The sequence below is a fragment of the Heloderma suspectum genome, chromosome 4, assembly GCF_057233095.1.
Source record: "Heloderma suspectum isolate Gila_16-S chromosome 4, 16-S_ref, whole genome shotgun sequence".
In the NCBI taxonomy this organism is placed as follows: domain Eukaryota; kingdom Metazoa; phylum Chordata; class Lepidosauria; order Squamata; family Helodermatidae; genus Heloderma; species Heloderma suspectum.
Window position 1 is genome coordinate 5855572 of NC_139461.1, and position 21666 is coordinate 5877237.

The window sequence follows — 21666 nt, forward strand, 5'->3', positions numbered from 1 at the left end:
GAAAGTTCATTTGGAATTGTGGCCAAAGCTTTCAGAGCCAGATTTAATCTCCCCACTCCCTGAAACGACAAGTACTAAAGCCTTGTTGCATTCCACTTCTTGCCCAGCTGCCTGGACCAGTGTCCAGGTTACAATGAAATCTGATACAGAGCACAATTCCTCACTGTAGAAAGAGGATTTATTTGTGTTAGACCAGTAAAGTCTGCCTTGCCGAGGCAAAAGCAAAACCCAAATAAATACAAGCACCACTTGGGCATCAGCTGCTGCTCTCCTCCTCAGGCCTTGAGGCTGCATGGGGAAGCGGCGGGCACTGCTGTTTGCCCTCCATGGTATGCTGGTCTCCTGTCTTACAGCAGTAGACCAAATACCACACCGTGAAAGAACTACAGGGAGAGCCCCCCTGCTTTTCAAGATGTGGGGAATGGAATCCTTGAATTCAGAGGGCCAATGGGAGAAGGATGCACATTTAACAGCCTTCACAATAGCTCTACAACATCATGCAGCAGTGAAGCTGCCCGTGTTCCTGCTGCACTGTTTACACCAAAGGGGGGGGGGGGGTCTCGGCTGAGGCCGGGCCCAGCATCATCCTCATGAGTGCAGAAAGCGGTTGAAGGCGTTGTAGGCCGACTCCAAATCAAAGAGCATTTGCCGGACTTGAGAGTCATCCAGTTCATCAGAAGCTGACATCCCGCTCAGTGTCTGCAGCCTGGAGGGAAGGCAAGACCCATCAAACCATGGCCCAGAGAAAACTGGCATCTTGCTTCTCCCTGCTCCTTTACAGTCACAACCCCACCAAATTTTTTTTTTTTTGGGGGGGGGGGGGGGGACGACGACACGTCCTTTGAGAAATGCCCAATGGAAAAAAGTAATGCAAAGCCTGGACTAGGAAGTGCCACTGGGCAGACCAGAGTCACCACTCAACTACAAGTGGAAGGTATGGGGGAGGGTGAGAAGCCAAGGTACTGGGAGCTCCTGCAGTTCTCTGACCCACCTCAGATAGGGAAGGTGAGTCATCCATAAAGCAGGCTCTTTGGCCCCCCCATGCCCCTTTCATTTGAGAATAAGGGCATGGAAGGGTTTTCTGCAGCAGCAGAGTACTTCCTGTCACCATGGAGAAGTACTCACCACTGGTTCACTTTCTGCCGTCCCTCAAAGTCGGGGGGCAAGTGGCTCATGCGGTTCATGGTCTCCATCAGCTCCCGGAGGTCAGGCTGGATCTGAAGAGGGGAGAGGACAGTTCCCTTGATGGCTCTTCCCTGGTCAGTCTTCATCATTCTGTCCAGAGGGCTCAAGGAGGGGGCTCAGGATGCTGGTGCAAGAGCCAAGTAGTGGCTCTACTGGATGGGGAAACCCTGAGAGGCTCATCCTCTAGAAGAAGGCTCCCAACCTCAGCAGAAAGAAAGGCCTGGGGAGTGGGGCACTTCCACCCTTCCCTGGTTAAGATGTAAACGCTGCACCTAAAGGCAGCAGCCTGTTGACGGCTGCAACAGAAGGGCACCTGATAAAGCAGGGTCTAGTCCTTAAAAGCTGGAGAACGTTTGCCTTTTAGATGCCACGTGACTCCTGCTTGTTTTAGCAGCAGACTTCTCAAGCTTCCTTTTTGCAGGGCCAGCTCTTGGCTGCAAGAGCCCCACTGCTCTGTCACTCACCTCATCCATGGCCCGGATTTCCAAGCGCAGCTTGTCCATCACGGTGATAAAGAGCTGGAAGGGAAGACAGGCTCCTCAGTTCACTGCAAGGTGTATCAGAGATAAAGGGACCATGGCCCAGGCTGCCACCCTCGAGCTCTGCCCCCTCAACCTACCGATACAATGTCCGCAATGCAGCGGTTGAGGTTGCCCTTGTCATCCTTGATGGTGATCGGCCGATCTTCCTTGATCCTCTCCATGGCCAGTGGGCAGTCAAGCTATGAGAGTTAAGCGTGATGCTCAAACCAAGGGGGGGGAGGGTATACTGCAACTTTCCATGGAGATCCCCCAAGCTACCAAATCCATCACCTAAGCTCCCTCCACCGCCCCACGGCAGGCTAGGAGCCAGAAAGAGCAGGTTCATCTCTGTTCCAGGATGGCAGGCCCAAGGTCTGCATCCCTGGATGAGAGCTCTGCCTTGCCAGCAGCAGCAGGGCTGGCACTTGAGACACCCAGGTCTCATCTTTCCCTCCCCACACACCCTCCCGCGACAGTTGCTTACCCGAAACTTCCGGCAGAAGTCATCAATTGAGTTGATCTCCAAGCCTTGTACCTGCTTGAATGCAGCCTTGTACTGGACGAGGAGGCGAGAGCAGGCTGCCGTGTACCTGGAAGGGCCAGGAAAAATGGAATCCAGGGCAGGGGAGCTGTTGAGAGCTGCAGGCCCACCCTCCTCTTCACCCACACCCCTTTCTCTGCAACTGCCAATGGCTGTTGCATATGCTTATAATGCTGCAGATGCACGCAGCGAGGGGAGGGCCCCCCGCTAAATGCAGGGGATTACGGGGTGGCTGAGCTGCTCCACCATTGAACTGAGTGAACTGCCTTAGAAGGTACGGATGAAAAGCACCCTGCCAAATGAGATCAGGAGCGCATCCAGTCCAGTGTTCAGACTCCACCAGCGGCCAGGTGTCTCTGGAAGCCCACAAGTGGGATGGAGGCAACAGCCTCTCCTCCCGCTCATATCCCATCAACTGGTACTGAGACATATTCTACTGCCTCCAACCATGGAGGTTCCATTTAACTACTAAGGCTAGCAGCCCTTGGAACAAAACGGGTCCTTAGTTCCTCATATGTTCAAGCAGTGAGCAATCCCAACATGGCACCTAGGTTCTACACTCTCACTGCAGCAAAGCAAGGCCCTCATTTTCTTGTGCTTCCTCTGTCCCTCCTAAATCCCTCCTTCCTTTTTCTACACATCTTGAGGGAGCTGAACCTGTAGCTGGCAGAATTCCATTCTCTCTAGGTGCCCTGCAACTCACTCGTTGGGGGTGACACAGTCTTTGATGTAGGCTTTCTCCAGAGCTTGCATCGTCTTCACCACAGCAAACAGTTCGGCCATGTTGTCGTATCTGAAACAAAATTGCTAAGACTATTGGGAAGGACCATTTGCTGATAACAAGTTTCAACGTGAGAAACAGGCTGTGGCAGGGGACAGGACCCTCCTGTGTGGCCAGGTGCCCGTCTGTCAGATGCAAACAAGGGCTCTCTTAGTGCAGAATTTGGCATCTTGACAGCTGCACAGCTCATCCATGGCCACTGCTGCTTCCCCAATAACCTCCACATATCCCTCCTGCTTCTGCGGCTAGATCCAATACATTTGGCTGTTCCCGAGGAAGGTACTCACTTCTCTCGCTCCCGGGCATTCTTGTACAGCTTCACTTCCTGAAAGGGAAGAAGTGTAAATTTGCACCCACCAGGCCTTTGTACCACATGGAAGACCAGGGACCTTTAAACCTGGGTTGACTGAGACCCCCTGGTGCCCTATGAAGGTCAGTGAGGACAGCTTCTCAGGGGAGTCCCCGCCAAAGTGAGGAGGAATTTGTTGGTGGCCTTGCAGTCTGGGAAGTGGCTAAAATTCCCTGCAATACTGCAAACACCCCTCTGAGATGGGAGGGCACAACTCCCCCACACCCCTCCCCAATTTTTTGGAAAGAACTGTTGGTCAATGAAGAAACAGAACATTACTTGCCTCGTACAGTTCCGGCTTATTTCCTGGGGCTGAAAACAAAAGAGGATAGAAGTGGGTGAGCAGATACAGCCCCCATATGCTAGGAACATAAGAGACCTGCTGGATCAGACCAAAGGTCCATCTAGTCCAGCATTGTGTTCACACAGTGGCCAACCAGCTGCACAAGGGAAACTCACACGCAGGACATGAGTGCAACAGCATCCCCCTGCCCGGGTTCTCCAGCAACTGGTGTACATAAGCATTCAGCCTCTGATACTGGAGGTAGCATAGAACCATCAGGACTAGTAGCCACTGATAGTCTTCTCCAGGAATTGGTCTAAGTCCCTTTTAAAGCCATCCAAAGTGGTGACTATCACTACGTCTTATTGTAGCAAATTCCATAGTTTAACCATGCGCTTTATGAAGAAGTTCTTCCTTTTATCTGTCCAGAATCTCCCACCGATCAGCTTCACAGGATGACCCCACTGGGTTCTAGTATTATGAGAGAGGGAGAAAAACGTCTCCCTAGCCACTTTCTCCACACCAGGCATAATTCTGTATGCCTCCATGTCTCCTGTCACCCTCCTTTTTTCCAGTCCCAGCTGTTGTAACCTTCCCTCATAGGGGAGATGCTCCAGCCCCTTGATCACTTTAGTTGCCCTTTTCTGACTTTTTCCAGTGATACAATATCCTTTTTTTAGGTATGGTGACCAGAAATGAACACAGTATTGCAAGTGTGGTCGCACCATAGATTTGTATAGGGGCAGTATAATGAGAAAAGCCAGTGTGATTCCCCAAGAAGTTTGCAGAGCTAAGAAAAGCCCTCACAACTCTCCTCCTGCCGCACAAGACAGCAGCCTGGCACTGCACTCTTGCCCTATGGCAGAACAAGAAGCAAGTTACACAAAGCCAGGAACTGGGAGGGCAGTCAAGATCTGTGAGGGTTTGGGAACTCCACATGTGGCATACTGTTGGCACATAGTTTATTAGCAATTGCTAAATACACTGCAAAAATTCCCATATGCCTAAATGTTGGCTGCTGGAGCCTAGGAGCTCAAGATACTATCCACCTTTGGCCACAGTTCAAACCCCAGCATTTGCTCTCACCATCTCAGGTTAAGCTGGAAAGCAGCACCAGACACCAAAGGACTCACCTCCCATCCCAGGGGTCGCTGGGATTCCATGAAACATGCTTCCTTCAGTCTGCAACTAGGATCAAGACAACCACCACACATGAGCCTGTGACAGGAATAGGTAAATCACCAGTAAACCTCCATCTTTGGAGGCAGTGTACGTAGGCCAGCTGTATGCTTTGCAAGTTCTTCCCTGCCAAACAGCTCTGAAGCCAAAAAACGGGACCTTGTACAGCAAGCTGAGCCTTGTTACAAAGCACATTCTTCGCCACATGCAATAACAAGAAATGGACCACCACTTCAGGGGTCCACAAATTTCATTTGGTTTTAGTAGCCAAACGAGGTCACATTACACCAGCACTTTTCCAGCTGCACTGGCCGTCAGTCCATTTTTGGGCCTGACTCAAAGTGCTGGTATTAACATTCAAAGCCCTTCACGGCTTGGGGGCAGGTTATCTGAAGGATCACCTCCTCCCATATGTGCCTGCCCAGACCCTAAGATCATCCTCAGAGGCCCTTCTCCATGAGCCCTTGCCAAAGGAAGTGAGGTGCGTGGCTACTAGGAAGAGGGCCTTTTCTGCTGTGGCACCCCGGCTGTGGAATGAGCTCCCAAGAGAGGTTCACTTGGCACCTATGTTGTATTCCTTCCGGCACCAGGTGAAGACCTTTTTATTCTCCCAGGCAGTTTAGCTTCCTAGTCTTTTAGCTTTGGTGTTTTAAATCTGTATTCTAAATATCTGCATTGCTGCTAGCTTTTATTATGGTTATATTGTGGTTTTAATGCTTTTATACTGTTTTATCCTGTGCTTTTTGGTTTTAATTTCTGTGTACTGCCCAAAGAGCTTCGAATATTGGGTGGTACAGAAATGAAATAAATACATAGCCAGCCCAAATTTGTGCTTGCTTTACCCTGCCCTTCCCCTGAGTTGAAGAGCGGCAGGGTCTTGTCTCCAAAATTGCATGGAGCTTTGGAGATGCCTAATGTGATGGCAATACCATCCCTCCCATCCCATCCAAGCTTGAGGATGGGTGTGTCATGCTCACCAGATTGGGGGGGTGTGTGTGCGCGCAAATTTGTGAGCTCCGGGGTCACTCGCTCAGAGGATTTTCTACATGCACCACCAACCATGCAACGAATGCTGCCCCACAACCACATTCAGTACCATGTGGCTGTATCACAGCAGAAGAAAAAGAAAGTAAATAGAAAGCAGCTTTCTGGCAATTTTACACAATAATTACCAGCTCTGCCTAACGGCATATGGGCCGGGGGTGGGCTTCTCCCCCCACACCAACTGCCCCCTAATGCGCCCTCCCCCAAGCGCGAAGACCTCCGGGCAGCGCCTGCCCTTCCCATCCTCAGCACGGGGCCCTGGCGGCTGGCCCCAGACCTCAAGCAGGGCAGCAGTAAGTCACGACGCCCTTCTTTAGAGCGCCCTTCGCGGGCATCGTCTCCGCGACGGCCCAGCAGCCGTGCATGGCGGGAGCGCCGTATTACGCCCGCGCGACAGGCAGCCAGGGGCGGGCGGCGAGCCCGGCCCCGGCCCCCTCGCCGCCGCGCGCCCCGTTCCTCCCGCCCGCACCCCGCGTGGGGGCTCTCGCTCGGGGGCCTCGTTACTGCTGCCCCGGCCGCTGGAGCGCCGCAGGCCACGTCCCGGCCCAAGGCGACAAGGGCGAAGGCCCGCCCGCCCGCCCCGCGCCGCCGGCGGGCGCCGCCGCCTCCACGGAAGCGCTGGGCCCCCAGCGGGCGGGGCGGGGCTCCCGCACTCCCGACCACGGCCTGCCTGGCCGGGGCTGCCGGGTCGCAGCCCACCCTCTGGCGGGCCGCAGCTTCGGGCCGCCCCCAGCGGGGCTCCCAGGCGGCGAGGCGGGCGGGCGGGCGGGCGCTGGCGCCCGCCCGCAGCCGGGACCGGCGGCCGCGGAGCTGCGGGGCGGCCCGCGAGTGTCGCCCGCGCGCCCCTGGGCCCCGCGCGCCGGGGGAAGGGCCGGCCTCGGGCCCGCGCGGAGGAGGCGGGCGCGGCCTGGCGGGCGTCTCTGCCCGCCGCCGCGGGCGCGCCGGGCCCCCAGCCGCCGCCGCTCACCCGGCCGCCGCGCCTGCGCTTCCGGACGATGGCGCCGGGCCTGTGGCGCAGAGGAGCTCGCGGAGCGCTGGGCCCGCCTCGGCGCGGCGCCCTTCCAGGCGGCAGGGCAGCGCAGCGCAGCGCAGCGCAGCGCTGGGCGGGTCCGCGACGGCGGGGCTGCCGCTCCCCGCCGGTTCCGGGCTCCTTTTGGGCCGCGCCCCTTCCGGGCGGGGAGGAAGCGCCGCCTCGAGCGCGGCGGCGGCGGGGGCCGCCCGCTGGTTCTGGCGGCGCGCGCGGAGGCGGCTCCTCTGCACGCGCGCGCAGCGGCCCGGCCCGGCCCGGCCCTCGGCGCAGGGCAAGGCCGAGGCCCGGGCCGCCCCCCCGCGCGCTTTCAGCGGCCCCCGTTAAGCTCCCGCGGCGGTGCTCAGCGAAGGCCGCAGCGGCACTTCATGCCCCGGAGGAAAGCCGCGGCGGCACCGACTGGGGCCCCAGCCGCACAGGGCCTCACGGGTCAGCACAGCGCTTTGAGCGGGGCTCAGGTAGCGGGTGCTCGGGCGAGAGCAACGCAGCGGAGAAGCCCGTGAACTGGAAGCGACGGAAGCCGAGGATCCAGGAAGTCGGAAAGGGAGCCTCATGCTGCCGTGCGATTTTTAAAGGGGAGGCCCCCCCAACCATTCAGCATCACAGTAATTCAAGTCTATGCCCCAACCACTGAGGCCGAAGAAGCTGAGGTTGATCGGTTCTATGAAGACCTACAACACCTTCTAGAACTAACACCAAAAAAAGATGTCCCCTTCATCATAGGGGATTGGAATGCTAAAGTAGGAAGTCAAGAAATCACCAGGATAACAGGCAGGCATGGCCTTGGTGTACAAAATGAAGCAGGACAAAGGCTAATAGAGTTTTGCCAAGAGAACACGCTGATCATAGCAAACACTCTTTTCCAACAGCACAAGAGGCGACTCTACACATGGACGTCACCAGATGGTCAATATCGAAATCAGATTGATTATGTCCTTTGCAGCCAAAGATGGAGAAGCTCCATACAGTCAGTAAAAACAAGACCTGGAGCTGACTGTGGCTCAGATCATGAGCTGCTGCTTGCAAAATTTCGGCTTAAATTGAAGAACGTCGGGAAAACCACTAAACCGTTCAGGTATGACCTAAATCATATCCCTGATGAATATACAGTGGAGGTGAGGAATAGATTTCAGGGATTAGACCTGATAGACAGAGTGCCTGAGGAACTATGGACGGAGGTCCGTAACACTGATCAGGAGGCAGCAACGAAATCCGTCCCAAAGAAAAAGAAATGCAAGAAAGCAAAGTGGCTGTCTGATGAGGCTTTACAAGTAGCTCACGAAAGAAGGGAAGCGAAAAGCAAGGGAGAAAGGGGAAGATATACTCAACTGAATGCAGAGTTCCAGAGAATAGCAAGGAGAGACAAGAAGGCCTTCTTAAATGAACAATGCAAAGAAATCGAGGAAAACAACAGAATGGGAAAGACTAGAGATCTCTTCAAGAAAATTGGAGATCTCAAGGGAACGTTTTGTGCAAAGACGGGCATGATAAAGGACAAAGAAGGCAGGGACCTAACAGAAGCAGATGAGATTAAGAAGAGGTGGCAAGAATACACAGAAGAACTATACCGGAAAGATCTGAATGTCCCTGATAGCCATGATAGTGCGGTCACTGAACTTGAGCCGGACATCCTCGAGAGTGAAGTCACGTGGGCCTTAGGAAGCATTAGTAACAACAAAGCTAGCGGAGATGACAGTATTCCAGCTGAGCTATTTAAAATCCTAAAAGATGATGCTGTTAAAGTGCTGCATTCAATATGCCAACAAATCTGGAACACTCAACAGTGGCCACAAGACTGGAAAAGGTCAGTTTACATTCCAATTCCAAAGAAGGGCAACGCCAAAGAGTGTGCAAACTACCGCACAATTGCGCTCATTTCACATGCCAGCAAGGTGATGCTCAAAATCCTACAAGCTAGGCTTCAGCAGTATGCGAACCGAGAACTACCGGAAGTACAAGCTGGGTTTCGAAGAGGCAGAGGAACTAGAGATCAAATCGCCAACATTCGCTGCATCATGGAGAAAGCAAGAGAATTCCAGAAAAACCTCTATTTCTGCTTCATTGACTACGCTAAAGCCTTTGATTGTGTGGATCACAACAAACTGTGGCAAATTCTGAAAGACATGGGAGTACCAGACCACCTTACCTGTCTCCTGAGAAACCTGTACGAGGGTCAAGAAGCAACAGTCAGAACCAGACATGGAACAACAGAGTGGTTCAAAATTGGGAAAGGAGTACGACAAGGCTGCATATTGTCACCCTGCTTATTTAACTTATATGCAGAGTACATCATGAGAAATGCCGGGTTGGATGAATCAGAGGTCGGAATTAAGATTGCCGGGAGAATTATCAACAACCTCCGATATGCAGACGATACCACCCTAATGGCAGAAAGCGAAGATCAAGATCTCAAGAGCCTCTTGTTGAGGGTGAAAGAGGAGAGTGCAAAAGCTGGTTTGAAACTCAACATTAAAAAAACTAAGAGCATGGCATCTGGCCCCATCACTTCCTGGCATATAGAAGGGGAAGAAATGGAAGCAGTGACAGATTTTACTTTCTTGGGTTCCAAGATCACCGCAGACGGTGACTGTAGCCATGAAATTAAAAGACGCTTGCTCCTTGGGAGGAAAGCTATGGCCAACCTAGACAGCATAGTAAGAAGCAGAGACATCACCTTGCCGACAAAGGTCCGTCTAATCAAAGCTATGGTTTTCCCAGTAGTAACGTATGGCTGTGAGAGCTGGACTATAAGGAAGGCTGAGCGCCGAAGAATTGATGCTTTCGAACTGTGGTGCTGGAGAAGACTCTTACGCGTCCCCTGGACTGCAAGGAGGTCAAATCAGTCCATCCTAAAGGAAATCAACCCTGAGTGCTCATTGGAAGGACAGATACTGAAGCTGAAGCTCCAATATTTTGGCCACCTAATGCGAAGAGAAAACTCCCTGGAAAAGACCCTGATGCTGGGAAAGACTGAAGGCAAAAGGAGAAGGGGACGGCAGAGGATGAGATGGCTAGATAGCATCACGGATGCAATGAATATGAACTTGAGCACGCTCCGGGAGAGAGCGCAGGACAGGAAGGCCTGGCGTGCTATGGTCCATGGGGTCACAAAGAGTCGGACACGACTGAACGACTGAACAACAACAACAACAACCCCCCAACCACCATCCTGCCACAGAGCACATCTGGCCCCACGGACTGAACCAGAAAAACCACGGATCCGCCACAGCCGTGGCACAAAAACAGGGATCCAAGGCAGGGATCCCCATGATTTTAGCAAGATGCCCCACAACACCGCCATAGTGCGGAGCAAATCTGCTTCCAGGGACTGAATAAGAAAAACCATGGATCCGCCAGTCATGGGCACAGCCGTAGCACAAAAACAGGCATCCAAGGCAGGGATCCTCATAAGTTTAACAAGAATGATACCCCCAAACACCGCGGTATCACAGATCGCATCCGCTTCCACCAACTGAACCACGAAAATGGGGTTTGCCAGTTGGTGCCACCACAGCACAAAAACGTGGATTAGAGAGGGATCCACAGGGATCCTCATGCTTTTTACAGGGGAAATCCCCAAACCACAGTCAAATCAAAGTAGTGGGCTCTCCCACCCTGGAGGCCTTCAAGACGAGGCTGGGCAGCCACCTGTCAGGGATGCTCTGACTTGGATTCCTGCATTGAGCAGGGGGTTGGACTCGATGGCCTTGCAGGCCCCTTCCAACCCTACTATTCTATGATTCTGTGATTTATGCGAGGCATGGATCCTGATGTATCATCTGGATTTTATATGTAGTGCATCCAAAATCATAGCTGAATCACAAAGCAAATCCATGTCAGTGGCATGGATCCTATATTTCGCAGATCCAGGATGACAAGAAAAAAAGGATTCAAGATGCAGTTCCTTATGGGTCCTCTGGATTTTTATATAGTGTCCCCACAAATGCATCATTACATCACAGATCACATCCATGGCCACAGAGCAAAGTATTAAAACTATTGATCCCATACTTCAGGGAGCAAGTGTGATGTAAAAACATGAATCCATAATGATCACACTCCCATGCTTCACAGAACCACCATGGCATAAAAACATGGATTTGGGGCATGGGTCATACGGATTTTTTTAACAGAAGGTGTCAGCAAACAAGCAAATCACAGATCATTTCTGTGTCCATGGATTTCATTATGAAAATCATGGAGTCACAGATTTGTGGTGCTGCTATGCTGCAAAACATGGATCTGGGGCATGCGAACTCACCATCAAATCGCGGATCATGTCTGTGTCCAGGAACTGAACCATAGAAAGCACTGATCCAGATCTTCATGGTGCAACTATGGTGAAAAGTTTGGGTCCAAGTTCCAGAACCTCATGGATGTTCCAGATTTTTACGAGGGAATCTTGAATTGGGTGTGGAATGCCCAGTTCCAACCAGTCCCCTAGCTGCCATATTTTGTATTAACCCCGAAGTTTCCAGATTGCATTCAAGAGCAGCCTTACATACAACGCATTGCAGTAATCTAACAGGATTACCAGGGCATCGATCATTAAAGCAAGGATGTCACTATACAGGCAGAGTTGTAGCTGTTGTATCAGCCCAAGATGGTAGAAGGCGCTTGAGCTTCAGAAGACACTTGTACCTCTAGTGACAACATTGGGTCTAGAAGCACTCCCAAGCTATGGACTTGATCCCAGTATTTGGCGACTGCAAATCCTTCCAAGAGAGCACACCACACACCTGGAGAGTCAAGCTACCACCAGCAGTACCTCTCAAAGCAAAAGTGCTCTGTGATAGGATGGTGTCTGGGGGTATCTTTCTTGTAAAAATCATGAGGATCTCTGCCTTGGATACATTTATTGTGCCGTGGCTGCACCCACGAGTGGCCAATCCATGATTTTTCTGGTTCAGTCCATGGGGGCAGATGTGCTCTGTGATATAGATCATAGAATCATAGGGTTGGAAAGGGCCTACAAGACCACCGAGTCCAACCCCCTGCTCAATGCCCAAGCAGTCCCCCATCCAAGTACTAACCAGGGCCGACCCTGCTTAGCTTCAGAGACCAGATGAGATCAGGCACATGGTAGTTTGGGGGATTTGCTCTGTAAAAATCATATAAAATCAAGAGGATCCCTGCCAAGGATCCTTGTTTTTGCACCATGGCTGCACCTGCATGTGGCAGATCTGTGATTTTTCAGCCCCTGAACTGTGTGCTAAAACCTCCATGCCCCTCATAGGGCAGGGATGGGGAACTGTGGCCCTCCAGATGTTCTTGGACTGCAACTCCCATCATTCTTGACCACTGCCTATGCTGGCTAGGGCTGATGGGAGTTGCAGTCCAGCAGCATCTGGAGGTCCCCATGTTCTCCACCCCTGCCTTGGCGGCTGAGGGAAGAGTGAGGAGAATATAGAAGCTGCCTTAGACATTGCCCCATCTAGCTCCTGTCTATACTGACTGGCAGCAATAGCTCGTAAGGGCCCTTCCCCACTCTTGGCTGGGAACTGAAATCGGGACCTTTTATATGCAAGACATATGCTCTACCCACCAATTTATGGCCCTTCCAGGGTCTCCAGAAGTATGTTTGCCTCATATGCCATGACAGTTGCTTCATTTTATTGTCTCCTAGAACAGTTATTGTGTTGAATGGAGCTGATCTTAATGCCCCCAAATGGACCCAACCCAAGGACCCAAAAACATGGGAAAGAAAAAAAGTGGCCATTTGTATGCGTTGCCTTTCAGTTATTTGGTTTATTTTATTGCTTACATGTGGATTGCACAGTGTTCTTACATTTAGTCAAATGGGTCAATACAGAGAGTGCAGAATATATAAGCATCAGTAAAATAGACAAGTCATTTTCTGACTATGTTTTAATTTATGCCTTGAAATAAAATTGCTATGAAAAGCTATACATTCTTTTAATCTTATCAGCTGAAATGACAAGGGATGGCTGGAATACATACAAATACCAGGAGGACTCCAAGTGACAAACGTTCAAACAGCGCCAACACTGTCACAAACACAGCTGGTCAAGCACACGGGCTTTTTAACATAAGCTCTCCAAAAAGTTTATTGATTCAAAGGAACCATTACAAAGTTAGCAATACAGTTGTGTTAACAACCAATCTTGTTTTCTTGACTACTGTCAGGACAATACATAGGATATTGTGCTTTCCCATGCCTATACAATTCACAATGGAATGAATATTTTGGACACAGCATGGCAGCCATTCTGCTCCTCCAGCTCACCCAACCACAAATGATGGCAGCTCCTGCTTGCTTCCCGCCCCCCCTTAAATGCTGAAGAGCAACATCAGTTTTGGAAATGTAGAAGTCCACTGTGTAATGCAACAACAAAAACCATGAAAACAAGTCGTCTGAGATTTCAAAGCAAATGGGACATGAAATGCAAGGCATCTGCTGCATGCAGAGCTGAGTGGAGCAACAGCTGAGTTGTACAGCAGCAATGTCCACAGACCGCACGAGTGCAAATTAAACAGCATTCTTTCATTTTTATATTGTACCAAAGTAGTCATACTTTTAAAAAGACAGCAGCATAACCTCCTTTACGTGTGTGTCAACCTCAGATCAACTTGCATCTTTAAATAAAACACCACTTGGATGACATCAGACGCCAAGACATCTTACCTTCCAAAACCAAAATGTGGAAGCTAAGGGTGCCAAGAAAATGGCACTGCGTTCTATGAGGGGTGCTGCCTCTGGTCTGAGCAGGGTGGAAGTGTGGAGCAGCGGCAATCACAGGGGAATGCTGTACGAAAGAGGCTGTTTCGTCATCCACTAAGAGCTGTGATTGCGCTGTCAAACTGAAAAGAAGGGCTTGGTTACCGTAAGCACTTCAGGAGCACGTCAGTGCCTTGCTTCATAGATTGACAAAACTAAAAGATCTTGGGGAAAAGACTAACCTCTCCCACTTCATTTGTCTGTTTAAAGAAACTAAGAATCTTAGCATTTTGTACGCTGTCAAGTCAACCTGTTCTTCCACCCCCAACTATTTTACAAATAAGCTCTAACCTAGACAAGTGATGAAAATATGTTTTCTGAAATGTAAGCATCAAGAAAGCAAGTTGATTTTTCATAGCACAACATAAAGATACCATTGACCCTGAATTACCAAAGCTTGCCAACTATTACCTGGCTGTTACAGAAGCTTTTCCATTTTTACCACTGAAGCTGCAATTATGGGTTGAACACAAAAACTTGCTTTGCTTCCCGTGTGATGAGTATTAAGTGCAGACCAACCAGAAGGCTACTACTGTAACATCTTGACTGGGATACATATTCTTATGGAGCTGAGCAAGCCCATATTTCATTCTTGGAGGAAAACTTGGCAGTGAAGTTAAAGCAGCTACAAGTGGACACATTTCTAAAATGCAACCACTTGAGGTGGGAGAGGAAGCACACACAATAAAAATTCTTGCCTCTCCAGGGAGCTCCACAGTTTTTTTCCCTTCAGTTGACAAAAGATCACTAAAAACATACACCGCTATACTACAGAAAGAAATATTTTGTAGAATAACTAGCTTCTTTTTTTACAATTTCACAGATAATTAGTAAAAAAAAAACAATGTACCATTTTAAAATGCCCTTAATCTCTTGTGCTATACTAAATATATATAGATATAATGTCGGTATCCTAAAAGCAGCACAGCAAAAATACATTTTTTCCCCCAAAGCCTGGGACATAAAGTAGACATTTGAAGACATCAAAAATATTGCAGGTTTTCCTGCTCAAAAATACCCATTTCTTTGCTGGAGCAGAACATACGATGTGGGAAACTGCATGTGTACGGAATTTCTAGGTAGCACGTTACATTCAAGATTACTACTGTGACTGAAACAGAGGCAAAATGTCGCCTCTTGTGTGTGGTTTAGTACCATGGAATCAACAGCAGTGAAGTGTCTACCTTGCATTGCTTAAGGCGCTCAGGCTCTTGTGCTGCAAAAAGAGAGAGAGTAAACAAGGCAGCAAAGAGTTTGCCAGTTAGTCCTACAACATCTAGATGGACTGAAACCACAAAGGCTGTGGCGGCATCTTGTCTAAAAATTCTCTATTCACTGAAACATAAAACAGTGTGGCAAAAGAGACAGAATTACACTTGCAGAACGAACAGAGTAAGAAATCTGCAATTCAGGCACAATCCCAGCCAGCTGCACATTGTGCAGGGCTATTTCTGAAAGTTCTATTAAACTGTGACAAAGGAAAGAGTGGAGGCTGAGCTAAAATCTCATCTTGGGCTTGACACAATGTGCTTTAATGCTAAACAACGCCCAACTGAGGCTAGAAGACTCTTAATACACACAAAGATCTGGAAACTTCATCTCATAGACTGGAACGGATTGGTAGTGGGGGTGTCCAGCAGTGATAGTCAACGTCCCAGAGGGGCTGGGAGGGGGGCTGCAAAAGAGACATTAAAGGAGGTTAAGATTTTACAGAACATTTTTCTCCTAGTCACTGTTATCAGAATTGGTTTAGGGAGGAACACGGCCTTTCTGTGACATCCCAGCCAAACCCTGGACCTGCATTGTTAATCAAGCGAGATCAAAAAGCTTGAGAATTTCTCCTCAATTCATATTTATTCCTAAACTGCTTGTTCCTGGCAGGTTGATGCGCTAGGCAGCTAGCAATCCATAAAACAATTCAACACTAAAATTACATAACATGACTGAATGGCAATTTGAGCCAAGCAAGATTAACATAGATGACACCTACAGTTAATCCAAGACGTTATTTAAAAGCTTGGTGAAACACAAATGTTCTGGACTGCTTCCTAAAGTCAACAGAAACATAGGACACTGCCTTATACCGAGTCAGACCATGGGTCCATTTAGCCCAGTATCGCCAACACTCACTGGCAGCAGTGGCTCTCCAGGGTTTCCGGCAGAGATTATTCCAGGCCTACTTGGAGATACTGGGGTTTGAACCTGGGACTTTCTGCATGCAAGACAGTTGCTCTACCACTGAGCAAGAAAGCCAGCCAGGGCCAAGTGCCACTGGTAGAGGAAAGAGCACCAGAGGCCTTTTCTCCCCCTCCTTTGCTGGTCACAATTCTGCTGCCAGAGGAGTGCGCTGAGAGAGATGGCTCCAGGCCCAGTTTTCAAGGTACCTTGGAGGTGTGGAGCTACTGCAGAGCACACGTTCCCAGGCTGCCTGGTAACGAGAAGCCACACCTCATACCAGTGGAGCCCATGCCGCACATCCTCCACACACCAGTGTTAGTGCAGCTCCTGGAGGGTGGATGGTGCGGGGGGGGGGGCGGGGAGCGTAGTCCCGGGCTTCCCACATTGCTGTGGCAGTGTAGGAAGGAGCAGTGTTGCCGCAGCAAGCATGCCGCCAAAGTATAAGGATCCATCCACAGTTACAGGAATATAGCTGGCTGTGTGCCCACCAATGACAATCAGAGGCACCAGTAAGAGATGCTTCTTTGCTGGAGCTGATACTAGAGGGGATTTAACACCCCTGATAAGGAGACGTGTGCCAATGGTGCTATTTCCTCACCAATCGGTGACAGAGGTGACATAGAAACACAATCCCCAGACCCCAGAGTAGTGAGAACTGCTGCTGCTAAGAATGACAGCACAGAGTGACTCCCCAGTAAGATCCCCTCCCACCGCTTGCCTTTGGGTGTTTCTCCTTACCGAATGGTGAGCTCCAAGATCTGAGTAAGCCGGTCGTGAAGAAGGTTTGCCTGCAGGGAGAAACACATATTTACTGAGACCCTGAAACTACTCAAGGGGTGGTGCCATCGAGGGGTGCTCCATCTCCTTCCCTTTCATGAGGGCAGAAAGCCCCATAGGCTCCCGCACAGTAGGCAGTTCAAGAAGCTAACAGCTGCGGCCGCAGAAGGCTTGTCCCAGACATTTTCAAAGGAGAAAACAAAGCTTGGTGTCATTCTAGCCTCCTTAACCCAGAAAAGAGCAACTCAGACAAACATACAAGCAGGTGCCTTTTGCACTCAACAGGGACAATTCTGTCTCACAATGTGCTCGCTAAGCACTGCGTATTCATTGGGGAGTCCATGTCCTGCCCTCTCTTACTGCTGGTGGTGGTAGGTTTAACTCTGACAGTCTCACTCTGGATTGTGCTTCCAATACACGCATCCGTAAAGGAGGCCTGTCTTACTGGGCTGGAGAGGGGGCAGGCGCTCGTGAACAGCCATGGTTCTTGCCACACCACGCCCTCATGTACTGTGGGGCACAGAAACTTGCCTGCCTTGACCACATGCTCTATTAAAATGGCAGGTGAGATGGTGCAGAGTGGCCCCCTCTCACAGCCCTCCTCCTCCTGGGCTCACAACACTGCAGAAAAAGGTGTTGCAATGGAGACGATGGGGGAGAGAGATGGCAGAAGCAAATGGTCATCCAGGAGGTTCGAAATGGGAAGGCCCTGGAGTCCCAACCAAGAGCTCTAAACCCCTCTCTCCCTAAAAGTGTGCGGTGCTCCGAGACCATTGCTCTGTCCCTTTTGCACAGACCTCTCCCACACACCCACCACCCATTGTTCACTGAGCTGAAGTGCACTCAGAGCTCCCTGGGCTTACCTTAGTTTCACACTGGGCAGCGATCTCTTCAAAGGGAGCTTTCTGAAACTTTTCAATCACAAGGCGCCTCTTCTCCTTCTCCTGCTCTTCAAGACCAGTGTTATCTTTGGCAAATTAAAAACGAGGGAGGGGGCAGAAGAGGAAGGAGAGGGAACTAAAGCATCTGTCGGAGACTGTGCCCTGCACAGCATGAGACCAACCAAGTGGAAGGCAGCCCACAACAGCCTCCAAAACAAAGGAGGGCCGCAGTCAAGCACCTGGTAGGCCACAGTCCATGGCTGGTTGGGGGCGGCATTTGGTTTGTGGGTTACAAATTGTGCAGGCCTCCTTTAGAGCAAAATTATCAGCAGCCACCAAAAGTGTTTGTGTCACACCTATTCAGTTCTGAGATGAGATTCTTCTCGCAAGTTTACGGGACATTTAGAATTCCATCCTACATACATAATGTTATTTGAATAAACTATGCACTTCTAAGCCAATTCCACACAAGTACTTAACAAGAAAACTTTGCTTTGGTAGAAGAACTGATATTTGTTATAATAGTTTTCTTTCCAAATGCCTTTTAATGGATGAAAGTGGTCCAAGCTGGAGTCTAAAATAATTGGCCTTTCAACGGGGAATTCACACCCTCCTGAACATGGTATCAAATGTGAGATAATATTTTCTCACCTCCAGATTATCTGACATTGTAAGAGGCAGGGATCTGCGACAACACTGAACATGTTCAAGTAATTATGGCAGGTGGCTCTTGTAGTTTTGAAATCTTTCTTTAAAAATGCTGGATTAAGATCTTTGCTTAGATGATTTATGATTAAGTCATCTGGTAAGAGCCAGTGCCTGTTGGAATGGAACATGGAGGAAAAACTAACTTCACAACGAACTATGGTGAATCTTACCTATAGCCTTCTTCAGTGCTTCAAAGGTAATTTCCTCCATGTTGTTGACCTGGAAAAAAACACCAGGTATTTAATTTGTTTAAATCACACAAGCTGTTGAGTTATAAATTAGTTATTGCTATTTATTTATTCAGCACCATCACTGGGCTGTGCGTTGTGTTTTGCAAAGAGGGATTTGGAAAGAGGAGATAATAAGGTTGCCAAGTAAATGTAGTTAGATGCATGAGAGGAAGGGTCATAGCCCAGTAGGGGAAGCTTTGCATACAGAAACTCCCATCAGATTAAATCCTTGACATCTCCAGGTAGGAAGAAGCTGCATGACTGAGAGCCAATCTGAATGTGAGCAGGATCCCAATGAAAATCCACACACACCCATCCCCCCACTACTAGCACTGGGAAAGAAATCTCTTTTGGTGCCAATGGAGGCTTTCCTCCTGGCGCTGTATTATCAGCCGGGCCGGGCGGGGGGATTTTCATTTGGGAGAAAGGGTTAACACCCAGGTAGGATGGACTGAGGAAGCTGCAGAAGTGAATGAAGACAACTGGAATTTCCTCGTGCCTGGCCTATCAGCAGCACTCTGTATACTAAGCAAAATGAAAACAGCTTGTAGGTAAAGGTTCCAGACCTAATGGGATGAGTAACAGTTCTACACAGGATATTAGGAAACCAGAGAGCTTGTAAGGATTGCTAACAGGAGCTGATTACTGAGGAATCCTTCAACACAGAACATGTTAGGAATGTAGGAGCCTTAGAAGTCAGACGGAATTCAATCTTACACAGAGTATAAAGAGAAAGAGCAAGGCATTTTGTAATTACAGAAATAAAAAAGAAACAAATAATCAAATAGGAGCAGCCACAATATAATACTCGTATTTATATGACTATTTGTAATCATATTAATTGTAAAGTATCCTGGTACCCGCAGGAAGATGGGCAATTTAAACATTCTTTTAATAAATAAATAGTATGTTCCCAGCATCCACTGTCATTTCTAGGCAATCTTCAAAGGCAGACCTGAATAAAATGCACTGCAGTAGCCCTAACCTAGAGGTTTCCAGAGTACAATTACTATGGCCAGGCTATCTCTGTACAGGAGAGCGGCAGCTGGTACACCAGCTATCAATGCACTCTACAACAACACAACAGGGTCTTAGTTTGCTACCTGAACTCCAGCCAAAAGCAATGTCTTCTAAATAAAGGCACTGAACAAGCCTATGGTGAAAGGGAACTGTGGAGGTATGCATCTTATTAAGGGAAACCTAAACCTCTCAGTGTATTCAAATTCCATCCAGGAATTTCATGGTGGCTTCCAAATTCAGCACCAAGAATCTCTGCTTTCATTTCTTAAAAGCAAGTTTCTAGTCCCTAGGGCTGCAAATATGGGTTTGAAACTGTCTGTGGGCAATGTCTGTTGAAATCAGGAGCTTTGAGGAGGAGGATTGCAGAGGCTTAATAGAATTCCCAGTGGTGAGTACTGGACAGTGTGCCAGAACAGGGAGTACAAGTTGGGGCATTTCCAGACGGAGGGCTCCAATCAAAAGACATTGTGCACTGATTTGCTCTTTTACTCTTTAACATATTTCTTTTCTGGTAAGAAAAAAGATAGAAGAAATAGGAACATAGGAAGCGGCCTTGTACTGAGTCTATCTAAATCTTGGTCCATCTATTCCAGTATTGTCAACACCCTCCACGGTTTCAGGCAGGATTCCTTCCTAGCCCTACCTGGAGATAACAGGGATTGAACTTGGGACCTGCTGTATGCAGGCATCTGCTCTACCACTATGCTACATCTCTCCCAGAACACAGGAGAGGTTACCAATTGAAGACAACAGCATCTGGACCCCCTGTAAAATTCTGTTAAGGAGGCAGGGCAACTGCACAATAAAAGCCCCATTTGGAAGCAACTTTGATAGTACTTTATGAAGGTGTATCCAGGTAGTAATTGAAGCTGCTGTGAAATGATCACAGAATTAATATTATGAGCAAAATTTTAAAGAGATCATCTTGTTTAGAGGAGGCTATTATTTGGTGGCAATACAGGATATATTAGAGGGGGGTGACATGAAAGAGGAAGTTGAGCTGTTTAGATTAAAGAGAGCCCTGGGTAGAAGAACCAATGATCACAAAAACTGAACATTAGCAAATGCATGATACACATCAGAATAAGGTCTTTACATCTGAGGGGTTTAAAGTTATGAAATGCAGTGTTGCCCGAACAGTTGGGAGTTCAAAGACATTAATTTTATGAATGATACCCATCACAGAACAGTTACATCGTCACTGCAGAATCGCTCTAAATCCCACACAGCACAAACCTATGACGCCAGCTCTCCACAACGAGAGAGGCAAGGGAGAAGCTTCTCCTAAGATCCATCACATGACCCAACAGAACACACCTACCTTGTCTTCTGTGCCATTGCCAGGAAGGATATCCACCTGAATAGATACAGTATCCACAATACTCTTCCTCCGTGACAACCTGTCTTCATCTGCATACAGACACAATAAAAAATCAGCATTTTCCTTATTTTGAGGAGGAGTGGGGAGGAAAGCCCCCTTTCTGATACACTGGGTTATCAGCACCCTCGATAAGGAAACCACATTCTACATTCTGACTAAATTAAACATGTATGTATATGTTTATATTACTTTCACAACTATCCACTGTTTTGCAGTTATAATCCTACATCCAGGGCTCAGGTTTTCCAAGAATTTGGAATGTGAGGGACAACTATGGATGTGATGGATGAGCAAGTCAGGGTGCTGGAACAGGAAGGGTGGTCATGGCATTACTTCTGCTTACATGGCATTCCACTGCAGCGTGGCTGTGTAGAACTCTCTCCTGCTTCTCCCCACTGCTGCCTGAAGAGGTGGTTTGGAAAGTAAATGCCACCTACATAGAAGGCAGATCTTCTCTTCCATCCTCAAGCAGGTGAGCTCAATGAGTGTGTAATATGAGAAAACAAAGTCTGGAGGGAAAACATGTGTTGAGCAGAGGAAAGGAGAAGCTGCTGGAGGGAGGGAGGGAGGGAGGGAGGGGTTCTTTTGTAGTTGCTGGTACCTCCTATTGGAACCTTGCAGTAATTAATCAGATGAATTAACAATGAGGTTGAAAACAAAGACAAGCACACCAGGAGGTGGGGGTGAGGTTCAAACAAGAATTGTCCAGGAACGAAACTGTTTACTCCTCTAGATAATGGAATTCGGCTGCCAACCCTCTGTGATGCTCAGGGGAGGATGAGTGGCCAGACACAAGACACAGCAATCAATCTGCAGGTGCTGTCATGACAATTACGCAAACA

General features: G+C 49.0%; 2 protein-coding genes across 6 annotated transcripts in view; both read right to left on the bottom strand.

The window, feature by feature from the left end:
• Positions 1-160: 160 nt before the first annotated feature.
• On the bottom strand, positions 161-6999 carry VPS28 (VPS28 subunit of ESCRT-I). 4 transcript variants are annotated; one of them, XM_084848519.1, is made up of 11 exons: positions 6851-6999; positions 5817-5942; positions 4794-4848; positions 3661-3689; positions 3316-3353; positions 2951-3040; positions 2191-2296; positions 1805-1906; positions 1650-1703; positions 1126-1217; positions 161-706 (listed from the first exon to the last, which is right to left on the bottom strand). In XM_084848519.1, the coding sequence occupies exons 3-11, from the start codon at positions 4828-4830 to the stop codon at positions 589-591; spliced, it is 666 nt and encodes a 221-aa protein (XP_084704645.1). In that variant the 5' UTR covers positions 4831-4848; positions 5817-5942; positions 6851-6999; the 3' UTR covers positions 161-588. The 4 variants fall into 4 exon arrangements, with proteins under 4 accessions (XP_084704645.1, XP_084704644.1, XP_084704641.1 ...); XM_084848518.1 differs by having other exon boundaries at positions 4794-4878; XM_084848515.1 differs by lacking the exon at positions 5817-5942.
• A 5636-nt stretch (positions 7000-12635) lies between these two features.
• Positions 12636-21666, bottom strand: part of LOC146346474 (protein EFR3 homolog A) — a 62814-nt gene continuing 53783 nt past the window's right edge. The window contains exons 20-25 of one of the 2 annotated variants that reach the window (XM_084848513.1): positions 20765-20853; positions 18364-18412; positions 17468-17571; positions 16566-16615; positions 15230-15324; positions 12636-13732 (exon numbers count right to left, since the gene is read on the bottom strand). In XM_084848513.1, coding sequence (XP_084704639.1) covers positions 13728-13732; positions 15230-15324; positions 16566-16615; positions 17468-17571; positions 18364-18412; positions 20765-20853 — 392 coding nt within the window. In that variant the 3' untranslated portion in view covers positions 12636-13727. Of the gene's footprint in view, positions 13733-15135; positions 15325-16565; positions 16616-17467; positions 17572-18363; positions 18413-20764; positions 20854-21666 lie in introns of those variants that run through there. The other variant, XM_084848512.1, reaches the window with a different exon arrangement.